Source organism: Hemiscyllium ocellatum, chromosome 8 (genome assembly GCF_020745735.1).
Source record: "Hemiscyllium ocellatum isolate sHemOce1 chromosome 8, sHemOce1.pat.X.cur, whole genome shotgun sequence".
NCBI lineage: Eukaryota > Metazoa > Chordata > Chondrichthyes > Orectolobiformes > Hemiscylliidae > Hemiscyllium > Hemiscyllium ocellatum.
In genome coordinates, this window is record NC_083408.1 from 117,723,903 (window position 1) to 117,736,405 (window position 12,503).

Sequence of the window (12,503 nt, forward strand, 5' to 3'; positions counted from 1 at the left end):
AACACAACCTCCCTGCTACCCATCTTGAACTTTACACTGATTCACTCTCTTTTCTGTAAACTTTGTGAGCCCTACATATCTTACACAGACTTCTTTGTTCACTTGACTCTGCCTTCATTTATTTATCCTCCTCCTTTTGCTCCACTTTCAGATGCTCAGATCTCTTTATGTGGAATTCTCTCCTTAAACATTTCCTCTCCAATATCTCTATCTCTTTTACTTTAGGACCTTCCTCAGAAGCCACTATCATGAACAAGTTTGAGCTTTCTCTTCATGCATCTTCTTCCTTGATTTCACCTCCATTTTTTTCACATTTCTCTGAAAATATTATATCAAAGCTTGTTTTTTTTTTGCTCACACCGAAAGGAAACTTTTTTTTGATCTTTTCTGTTTCAGCTTTTTGATAGACTGGTGCTAAAAATAATCTATGGTTTGCACTTTCAGGATACTGTTTCTTGTAAATCTTAGATTTCCCTTAGTGGTGCAGTAATGCCCTACTTCTGCTAATCCTTGTGCGATGGTACTCCATGCACCCAACAATTCTATATGAAAAGACGTTTCTTCCAAACTGCCTCCTGAATCCCTTCCTAATATTAATCTTAAATAATTGACCCCATGTTACTGAAGCAGTCTTTTCTCATTCACACTCTCAAATATCCCATATTAAATTGTATATCTTAATTTTTTTTCATAACTGCTCCAGTAGAACATTACAGAGGATGTGTATATTCTGTGCACAATGAAATCACTAATCTGTTTGATTATGCTTTATGCAAATACACACAGAAACCTTCAGGAACATTGAATTATGTTTTGACTGATGTTATGAAAGTTTATGATATTAAGTTATTTGTAAACTTGGGTACTAACATGGACAGCTTTGAGTTTGATTTTGTATTTCTGTATTGAGAGGGTTAATAAGGAAAGGAGTTAGTTCTATTTTTGAAGCCTGAAAATCATGACTTGGGCGCCTGAATATTTGTTTACATGCATAACCAAGGCAAAAATTAATCATGAGCTTGCAAGCCAGATACCACTTTAGGATTGTCCAATACTCCACTTGTTCTAGCTTATCAACTCAATAATAACCAATTTATCCTAACTCTGTTTCCTGTCAGCTGGCCAATTCTTTACTCATGCTACTATGTTACCTGCAACACCATCTTGTTATCTTTGACATTAGCCCCTGCTGAGATCACAACATATCTCAACAGCCAGCAATGAAGATAGAGACCCTCAGTGCTCTTTGGATGCAGGATCAGTTGAGGAATGGTTGTTGGGTAAACCAGGCAAACCTAACTAGGCAAAATGTTCTTGTGTAGAAGCTGATAGGCACCTGTTGCTCAGATTGCCACACTGGACTTCTGTTGTTCCTCTTACAGGTAGAACCTACAATCTTTCATCTTGGAGCCAAATGTGTTCTAAGTCTATCACTCTGCAGCAAGGGGAAGCTGCGTTAGCTGTGTTCTTGAGCAGATTGATGTAACAAGTGTGGAGGTATTGGCGGGCTTGGCAGATTTAATAGATGAAGGGCTTTTGCCCGAAATGTCAATTTTCACGCTCCTCGGATGCTGCCTGACCTGCTGTGCTTTTCCAGCACCATGCTAATCTTGACTCTAACCTCCAGCATCTGCAGCACCCACTTCTGCCTAGATTTAATAGGGACAAATCCTTGGGTCTGGATGAGTTTTATCCTAGGCTGTTGTAGGAGATCAAGGAAGAAATTACAGGGGCCCTGACCCAAGTGTCTGGCCACTTGGGAGGTTCCAGAGGACTGGAGGATAGTGAATGTAGTTCCATTTTACAAGGAGAATGGTAGAGATAGACCAGGGAACTACAGACCAGTGAATTTCACATCAGTGATAGAAAAACTATTGGTGAAAACAGTGAAGGGGAAAATGAATCTCTATTTAGAGAGGCAGTGTTTGGTCGGGGTAGTCAACATAACTTTGTCAGAGAGAGGTCATGGTTAAAGAATATGAATTTTTGAGAAGGCGATTAAGTGGTTAAATGAGAGTAGTGCAGTTGATGCAGTCTATATGATTTAAGCAAAGTTTTTGACAAGGTGCCACATGAGAAACTGATAAAGAAGGTAAAAGCTCATGGGATCCAAGGTGACTTAAGAATTCTTGAAGAAGGGCTTATCCCCGAAATGTCGAATCTCCTGCTCCTTGGATGCTGCCTGACCTGCAGCGCTTTTCCAGCAACACATTTTCAGCTTTGATCACCAGCATCTGCAGACCTCACTTTCTCCTCCAAGGTGACTTGGCAAGTTGGATCCAAAATTAGCTCAGTGACAGGAGACAGACGGTGGTGGTAGAAAGCTGTTTGCGTGACTGCAGCCCGGTGTGCAGTGGGTGTACCACTGAGATTGATGTGGGGTCCCTTACTGTTTGTGATATTCATAAATGATGGAGATGATAATGTGGTATCGGATGCTAAATAAGTTTGTGGATGTCACAAAGATTGGCCATAACACCATAACTGACCATAAGACATAGGAGTGGAAGTAAGGCCATTCGGCCCACCGAGTCCACTCCCCATTCAATCATAGCTATTGGGCATTTCAACACCATTTACCCACACTCTCCCCGTATCCCTTAATTCCTTGCGAGATTAGGAATTTGTTAATCTCTGTCTTGAAGACATTTATTGTTCCGGCCTCCACTACGTTCCATGGCAATGAATTCCACAGGGCCACCACTCTCTGGCTGAAGAAATGTCAGCTAGCCAGTTACATTAGAAATGATAGTAAAAGTTTCTTTCAATACATAAGAAACAAATGAGAGACAGAAGTAGAGATTGGGCCGTTCCAAATTGATGCAGGAAGCCTACTGATGGGAGATGATGAAATAGCTGAAGAACTTAATAAGTACTTTGTGTCAGGCTTCACAGTGGAAGACATGAGTAACATCCCAACAATTAAGGAGAGTCAAGGGGCAGAGTTGAGTATGATAGCCATTACAAAAGAGAAAGTACTTAAAAGTTAAAAGGTCTAAAAATTGCGAAATGTCCTGGCCCTGATGGGCTACATCCTAGAGTTCTGATGGAAGTGGCTGAGGAAATAGTGGAGGCATTGGTTGCGATCTTTCAAAAATCACTGGAGTCAGGGAAAGTCCTAGATGATTGGTAAATTGCTGTTGTATCCCCCTTGTTCAAGAAAGAAAGGATCAAGACAAAGATGGAAAATTATAGGCTGATTAGCCTAACCTCGTATGTAGGTAAAATTCTAGAATCCATCGTTAAGGATGAGATTTCTAAATTCTTGGAAGTGCAGGGTCAGATTAGAACAAGTCAGCATGGATTTAGTAAGGGGAGGTCGTGCCTGACAAACCTGTTAGAATTCTTTGAAGAGGTAACAAGTTGGCTAGACCAGGGAAACCCAGTGGATGTTATCTACATAGAATTCCAAATGGCCTTTGATAAGGTACCTCACGGGAGGCTGCTAAATAAGGTGAGGGTCCATAGTGTTCGAGGTGAGCTACTGGCATGGATTGGGGATTGGCTGTCTGACAGAAGGCAGAGAGTTGGGATAAAAGTTTCTCTTTTGGAATGGCAGCCGGTGACAAGTGGTGCCCCTCAAGGTTCAGTGTTGGGGCTACAGCTGTTCACTTTATATATTAATGATCTGGATGAAGGGACTGGGGGCATTCTAGTGAATCAGTAACAAGGGGGCAGAATTTTAAAATGAAAGGCAGAGGTTTAGAGAGGATTTGAGAAAAAAAGTTTTTACCCAGAGGATGGTGGGGTGCACTGCTTGGGAGAGTAGTTGAGGTGGGAAACCTCACAACCTTTAAAAAGTACTTGGCTGAGCATTTGAAGTCTCAGAACATTCAAGGCTGTGAGACTAGTGTAGGTAGTAGTATATTTTTGGTGGTACAGACTTGATGGACTGAAGGGCCTCTTCTGTACTTTGATTCTATGTCACTGATAGTGTGACCACCTGTGGAGTCTTTTTTTTTGCCATTTACAGATTTCAAGTTTGATGTGCGATTGTATGTCTTAGTGACATCCTACGATCCTCTGGTGGTTTATCTATATGAAGAAGGATTGACAAGGTAGGAAAGTTCCAATATTTGTATCAATTATACATGATTAGAAGGTGCACGTGTCCTGTCTGACAGTGTTATCTTAACAACTTGCATTTATATAATGCCATTTTAAGGCAGGGGCTTCCAGAGTCAAGAGGAAAACAGATGGTCCCATAAGACACATGAGGTGGCCATTCAGCCCGTTGTGTCTGCTTTGCCATTCAATTAATCATAAAAGATCTGATAATCCTCAACTCCTTTCTCCTGCCTTTGCTTCATAGCCTTTGATCCCTTGCTGATCAAAAATCTTACGATCTGATAGGTGGAGGCTGAGGTAGTGTTGAGGAAGTGGGGAGACTGCAGAAGAACTTGGACACGCTAGGAGAGTGGGCAAAGAAGTGGCCAATAGAATGTATTGTGGCCAAGTGTGAAATTATACATTTTGATAGGAAGAATAGAAGTGTAGACTATTTTCTAAATGGGAAAAGACTTCAGAAATTTAGGAATTCCTAGTTCAGGATTCTCTTTAGGTAGCCACACAGGTTAAGTTGGTGGTTAGGAAAGCAAATGCAATGTTGGCATTAATTTCAACAGGGCTAGAATACAAGAACAGGGAGATACTGCTGAAGCTGTATAAAGCTCTAGTCAGACTGCATTTGGGATCATGTGGACAGTTTTGGGTTCTGTATCTTAGGCAGGATGTGCTGACCTTGGAGTGAGTCCAGAAGAAGTTTACAAGAATGATTAGGGGATGAAGGGCTTTTCATAGGATGAGTAGCAGTTTTGAGGGCTCTGAGCCTGTACTCAATGGAGTTTAGATGGATGAGTGGGGTTCTGACTGAAAGTTATAGAATACGGAGAGGCCTGGTAGAGTGGACATGGAGATGATATTTCCACTACAGCCTCAGAGTAAAGGAGCAACCCTTTAGAACTGAGATGAGGTGGAATTTCTTCAGCCAGAGGGTAGAGACTCTGTGAATCTCCTTGCCGCAGAGGGCTGTAGAGGCCATTGAATGTATTTAAGATAGAAGTAGATTGGTTCTTGGTTAGTAAGGGGACCAAGGGTTATGGGGTGAAGGCAGGAGAATGAGATTGAGAAGCCTATCAGCCAGGATTGAATGGTGGAGTTGACTTGATGGAAAGAGTGTCGTAATTCTGCTCTTATATATGACTTTATAGTCTTTAACAATCCAACCTCTATAGCCCTCTGTGACTAAGAATTCCACAAGTTCACCAACCTCTGTGAGAAGAACAAAATGAGGAGAGATTCGTTCAATTAACAAATAATGAATGATAGTGCCACATCAGAAAGGGGAAAGTTACCTGGACAGTTTGTTCCAGAGGTGGTCACACCCTTCAGATTAGTTCATTTAGAATTGGTTTGTAATCAGGATCGGGAGGTTGTGAGGTACACATGGGAACCCATGGATCCTTTGGTCCTGCAGTTGTCCAGCAGTTGCAAGGTTCTTGCAAGCTGTGTTGACGAGAATGGGGAATACAGGGAGGAAGCCATTCAAGTTGGGGAAGAAAATAGCTATGTTGTAATGGTAGGGATTCAGGGGATTAGGTCTAATAGGGGAATAGATACTGTTCTCTGCAGGCATGAACCGGAATCCTGATTACCTGTTCAGTTCCAAGGTTAAGGTCGTGTCACTCAGAATTTGCAGAGGAAGTAGAGGGATTCAGTAGGTGCTGTCCACATTGATATAGTGACTTTGGGAAGACTGAAATGGAGGGTTTGTTGAAAAAAAAACCCAACGTAATAAACTGGATTACTTCCTGAGCCACAGGCAAACTGGAATTGGGTAAATAAAGTCAAGGAGTTAAGCGAATGCCTCGGAGATTGGTCCAGTTGTAATGGATTTCAGTTCATGGAGCACTGGCTCCAGTTCTTGGGTTGAAGGGAATTGTTCTGGTGGAATGGCTTCACTTGTATTGGGCCAGTGTCCTGGTGAACCACATAACTAGGGCTGTAGAGGGGAATTAAAATTAATTGGGGTGGGGAAATAGTTGAGGATTTGGGAGAGGGGAAACATGGGCCTACACAGCAAGAGAATATGGCAAAATTACAGGGCAATTATTTGAATAGTAGTGCTCTGGGACAGCAACGGACAGTGTACAACTATGGAAAAACAACAGTTAAAGGGGTTCCAAGGTGAAGAAAAAATTATAGAGGTTTATAAAATAATGAAGCATATGGATAAGGTGAATGGCAGGTGTCTTTTCCCTGGGGGGTATTTCAAGACTAAGGGGCATTTTTTAAGATGAGAGAAGAAGGATTTATAAGAGACATGAGGAGCAACTATCTTAAAAACAGTAGTTTTTATGTCGATGAACTTCCAGAGCAAGTGGTGGGTGCGGGTACAGTTACCATGTTTAAAAGATATTCAGATAGAGTCCTCGAGATGTACAGCACGGAAACAGACCCTTCAGTCCAATTTGTCCACGTTGACCAGGAATCCTAAACTAATCTAGTTCCATTTACCAGTGTTTGCATTATACTCCTCTAAACCCTTCCTATTCATACACCCATCCAAATGCCTGTTATATAATTACATGAATAAGAAATGTTTGGACGCATATGCACCAAGCGCAGGCAGGTGGGACTAGTTTAGTTTGGGATTATGTTCAGCGTAGACTGGTTGGACTGAAGGTCTGTTTCCCCTGCCATGTGACTCTGAGTCTGTGTGAGAAAGTTACTCCTCAGGTCCCTTTTAAATCTTTCCCTTCTCACCTTAAACCCATGGCCTCTAGTTTTGGACTCGCTTATCCTGGGAAAAAGACCTTGGCTCGTCACCTTATCCATGCCACACATGATTTCTTAAACCTGTATAAAATAACCCGTCATCTGATGGTTGTAGTTTGTTACAGACTGTCTTTTGGTGAATATATTGTCATGTACCTTACACGAATGGGCCACTTGATGGCGACTGCACTCAAATTTTGCCTTGGTTTGATTCAAATCAGTTTTTTTTGCATACTCTCTTTTTTTGTTGTTAATTTTCATTTCAAGAAGTTTTCTGAGCACATGACTGCAAAAGTGGAATTTGTTTTTTTTGTGTGGAACAATCTGGAAAAACGTTTTGCCAAGGGTTTTGAACTTGGTCTGCTGAGAGCAGTTTGTAAAGGCTGCTGAACGTTCGAGGGTAGTGTGTGGATTTTCCTTCCATCAGCATACTGTCCTATTGTAGGAAACCTCACTCACCATCCACATGTTGTCTGCTGAGGACCTTGATTGACGAGAATTGATGTAACAGTTTCCATGGATATTTGACACTGAGAGTTCTTGGAATCCCCCCTCTCTGTTCAAGTAGACAGACTGTATATTTGTAAAGATAATGAATGACTCCGGCCTTCAATGTTTGATTGCATTAAAAGTATTTAATGCATTTTAAATGATTCAACATAGATTCACAGAGCTCAGTGCCCTGCCAAACATTCCCCCTCATTCAACAAAGTCAGAAAATAGACATACTGTTCATTTATCTTGTGCATTGTTACATCAGAACACAGGAAGGTTGGAGTAGGCCATTCAGTGCCTCAAGCCTGATCTACCATTCAATACAATCATGGTTGAGTTGTGGTCTAACTCTGCATCCCTTAATACCTTTGTTTAATAAAAGTCTATCTATCTCATTGTTGTGTTTTGCAGCATTTGAGAACAGCATGATCCAATGTAACCATGCTTCAAAAGTAATTGATTAAAAGAAGGAACTTGCATTTCAATTGCATGCCCTCAGTGCCCTGCAATGCTCCACATCTTGTAGTGTGGTTGGATTGCAGTTATTTTCTGCTATACTGGAGTATCGGCCTAGATTGAGAGACCAAGATACAGAGCAGGACAGGAACCTATAACTTTCAGTCTGGAGATGCTGCAGTCACAGTTGAGGTGTTACCTGTAAGTTTCATGGTTGAGAGAGATGATGCTGTTTATAGCTGTGTCAGCAATAGGAGGAGGAATAGGTCATAGCTGCTCCTTGAACCTGCTCTGCCCTTCAGTCAGGTCACAGCTGATCATTTGCCTAAACCTCACCTGACCCACACTATAACATATTCCTTTTTCTCCTTAAAAATGCAAATGTACAAACTGATGAATTAGGAGTAGGACAGGGTCATTTGGCCTTTCAGGCTTGCTCAACCATTCATGGAGGTCAAGGCTAAGCTGACTGTGCTTTCTCACTAACCAGTGGTAAGCACTGAATACCTTAAAAATATTCAGTGGACCAGCTTCTGTCACTTTGGGGAAAAGTCCAAAAGACTCACTGCTCTTCTGAGAGAAGATAATCCTCCAAGTCCAATTTTCTCAGAATATGCTGAATGTCAATCCTGTCTTAATTGTTATTTGACCCTGTACTCGCTCTTCTAGACCTCACTGATCTCATTCCTGTTTATATTTAATGGGCTGCCATTGTCTCTTGCTTGAGGCTAATTGTGAAAAACTGAAGCATTTTCGCAGCACTTTTGAGGGGGTACAGTGATGGTACAAAAGCTGACCAGAGCTGAGTGGGACTACGTGAGCAGCAGGACCAAAATCTAGTTACATAAATAGTAATGATAGAAGTTCACAAAGTGTTAGAGAAACTCAACAGGTCTGGCAGCATCTCTGGTGAGGAAACAGAATTAACATTTTGAGTCTGGTGACCCTTTAATTTATTTTAAGTAGTAATGATGTTTACCACTAGGTGGCAGCTCAGTTCAGGTTCATGGGTGCCAATTGGCACAGCTATTTGTTTGCAGTAATTCACCCAAAGAGCAGGGTTTGGGGTGCATTCAGACAGTGTTCTGGAATGTCAGGGCAGTGACAGTCCCAAGGAATGTATGCAGGCACTCAGGACTTTAAAATGCAAAATAAGCTCTTGATATCACCTTGGCTGGACAGTGACTTTGAGCTGATTTTTCTCGTTAGTTGACAAGTACTTTGTATCACATTTCAGTTCTCCTGCCTATCCATTCCTGTGTATCCACTGTATTTCTGTTTGCTTCCCTTGTTCGTTGCGTGCCCTGACTGTCTAACAGATAAATTTGGTCAAACAAGCAGCACAGCGTCGGCTGTGTCAGCTCCCTGCGTGCCTCGATTTGCAATGAAAAGCATTGCATATGCTGCTTAGTTCTTGGTCCCTGGAGCTATCTGCTCTCAGGAATTTGACTAGTCTGCTTCCATCCCCTGAAGTTTATCTCCCCTTCTCCATTTCCTCCGTATTCTCTCTCTGTGCACATTGGGTTTTCCGTACTTTGAACAGGAGTACGAGTAAACAATCCAGTTTCTCGAGCCTTCTCCTCTGTTTGGTAGAATCGTGGCTGAGCCTTTACATCAGCTGCAATTTCCCACGCTCACCATATAAATTGATTGCCTCAGCTCCCAAATCTATTTCTCTGGCTTTGAATATGCTAAATGGTTGAGCATCTGCAGAAATCTAGAATAGAGTATTCCAAAACTTTACAACCCTCTGAGAGCAGAAATTTTTCTTCCCAGCTCTGCTTCTGAGAATGTGACACCTGTTCCAGACTCTTCAACCATGGGAAAACCGATTCTGAGCATCAGCCCAGAGTCTCAGAAAGAGACCATTCAGCCTGTTGTTTCTGCCAGCTCTCTCAAGGAGACATTTACTCCCCTGCCTTTTCTCTTTTGGGCTGCACATTTCATTTTTTCAGATAGTGACAAAATTCCCTCTTGAATGTTTTGATGAAGTAGTTTCTCTTGATCTAACTGGTCTAGGTCCCTTATGATTTTGAGCTCCTCTACCAAATCTCCTCTCTCTTCTCTTTTCCAATGAGAACACCACCACCTTTTCCAACTTATGCATGTAATTGAAGGTTTTCATCTGTGGGATTGTTCTCATGAAACTTTCTGTACCTCTATAATATCTTCACATCCTTCTTAAATTGTGACACCCAGAATTGGATGCAATGCTGCAGTTGCTGCTGACCTACAAATTCAATATCTCTATTTTGTTTTTGTACTGTCCGCTCGTATTATGAAACCCCATGAGTTTGTAAGCTCCATTAACTGATTTCACAGGGGAGGAAGTGGCATAGTAGTAATGTCAAGGGAGTAGCCATCCGGAACAACAGGCCAGTGTTCTGGGAACATGGATTCAAATCCCACCACAGCAGAAATTGTTACCAAAATAAATTTGAATTAAAAAGAAATCTGGAATAAAGGACTGACCTAATGGTTGCCATATTACTGCTGTCGATTGTCATAAAATCCCATCTAGTTTATTAAGGACTTGTCAGGAAGGCGTTTTACCATCTTGAGCTGGTCCAGTCTAAACGTGACTTCAACAAAGTGGTTGACTCTTAACTACTCTCTGGCACTAAGGCATGGGCAATAAATAAGCAACCCTAATGCTATCATGTCCTCTGAATGAATAAAGCAAAACCTTTTCTGCTACTTTCAACGATGGAATGTACACAAATATCCAGGTGCTTCTGCTCCTGATGTTCTTGCCAAAATAAATGACTTCATCACAGTGCTCTGCATTAAATTTCATCTGCCACTGACCACCATCAGTGTTCTGATAAGAGTGGTGCTGGAAAAGCACAGCGGGTCAGGCAGCATCCGAGGAGATTTCAGGCAAAAGCCCTCCATCAGGAATAGAGGCAGGAAGCCTCCAGGGTGGAGACATAAATGGGGAGGGAAAGGTGGTGCTGGGGAGAAGGTAGCAAAGAGTACAGTAGGTGAATGGGGGTGGGGATGCAGGTGATAGGTCAGAGGGGAGGGTGGAGTGGATAGGTGGGAAGGGAGATTGGCAGGTAGGACAGGTCATGAGGACAGTGCTGGGCTGGAAGGATAGAACTGGGGTGAGGTGGGGGGACGGGAAATGAGGAAACTAGTGAAGTCCAGAGTGGGAGGGGGGAGTTGAAATGTTGGGCCACGGGGCAGTGGGGTTGATTGGTGCAGGTGTCCTGGAGATGTTCCTCTGTGAGGACGCGTCCAGTCTCCCCAATGTAGAGGAGACCGCATCGGGAGCAATGGATACAATAAATGATATTGGTGGATGTGCAGGTAAAACTTTGATAGATATGGAAGGCTCCCCCTCCCAATGTGCTGAGGACATGCAGGTCCTGGGCCTCCTCCACCGCCACTCCCTCACCACCTGACGCCTAGAGGAAGAATGCCTCATCTTCCGCCTCGTAACACTTCAACCTCAGGGCATGATTGTGGACTTCACCAGTTTCCTCATTTTCCCTCCCCCCACCTTACCCCAGCTCCAACCTTCCAGCCCAGCACTGTCCCCATGACCTGTCCTACCTGCCAATCTCCCTTCCCACCTATCCGTTCCACCCTCCCCTCTGACCTATCACCTCCATCCCCACTCCATTCACAATTGTAGTCTTTGCTACCTTCTCCCCAGCCCCACCCCACCCCATTTATACCTCCACCCTGAAGGCTCCCTGCCTCTATTCCTGATGAAGGGCTTTTGCCCAAAATGTTGATTTTCCTGCTCCTCGGATGCTGCCTGACCTGCTGTGCTTTTCCAGCACCACTCTAATCTAGACTCTGGTTTCCAACATCTGCAGCCCTCACTTCTGCCTCCCATCAGTATGTCTGTGTCCTTTTGAATTTCTATACTAACATTCACACGTTTTACAGTGCTTCCAGGATTCATATCTGCATGTTTTAAAATTGTGCAGTGTACATGAAGATCTAAGTTATGAGTATTGGGAAGAACAAGGATCGTGAACAGGGATGAGATTAATATCAGAAGAATACAAAATGGTGATAACATACAGTGTCCAACAATAAGAGTTCAAGAGCGGAAGCTCTTAAAACAAAAACTGCAGAGGGACTGTATGTGTAGATCAAATTGTACATAAGGAATTATTGCACATAGTTGGATTGATTTCAACAACATTACTTTAGGCAACTTATTACAGTTGGAAACAGAAACAGAAATTGCTGGAAAAGCTCAGCAGGTCTGGCAGCATTTTTTTTAGATTAGATTAGATTACTTACAGTGTGGAAACAGGCCCTTCGGCCCCACAAGTCCACACCGACCCGCCGAAGCGCAACCCACCCATACCCCTACCCCTACCCCTAACCTAACACTACGGGCAATTTAGCATGGCCAATTCACCTGACCCACACATCTTTGGACTGTGGGAGGAAACCGGGGCACCCGGAGGAAACCCACGCAGACACGGGGAGAACGTGCAAACTCCACACAGTCAGTCGCCTGAGGTGGGAATTGAACCCAGGTCCCTGGCGCTGTGAGGCAGCAGTGCTAACCGTGGAGAGAAATCAGAGTTAACCTTTCGGGTTGAGTGACTCTTCCTCAGAACTGTGGGTTGTAAAATAACTAGAGGTTAGACCCCAGTATATAAAACAAAACAGGCTCAAACACAAGCACAAAATGTTGCTCCCGTGTGAAAAGCATCCATTTGTTGTTGCTGTTAACTATCACTCACCCATTTTTTTTATTTTCGTTTTTTTCAAAGTCAGGTTGCTATAATCATTTTCATTCTATA

The 12,503-nt window shown here is 42.9% G+C and overlaps 1 protein-coding gene across 4 annotated transcripts in view; it reads left to right on the plus strand.

Annotated features, from left to right (window-relative positions):
- The window catches only part of ttll5 (tubulin tyrosine ligase-like family, member 5), a 386,423-nt gene that overhangs the window by 49,609 nt on the left and 324,311 nt on the right, over positions 1 to 12,503 (plus strand). For all 4 annotated transcript variants that reach the window (XM_060829527.1, XM_060829530.1, XM_060829531.1 and 1 more), the window contains exon 9: positions 3,974 to 4,058. In XM_060829527.1, coding sequence (XP_060685510.1) covers positions 3,974 to 4,058 — 85 coding nt within the window. The remainder of the gene's footprint in view (positions 1 to 3,973; positions 4,059 to 12,503) is intronic.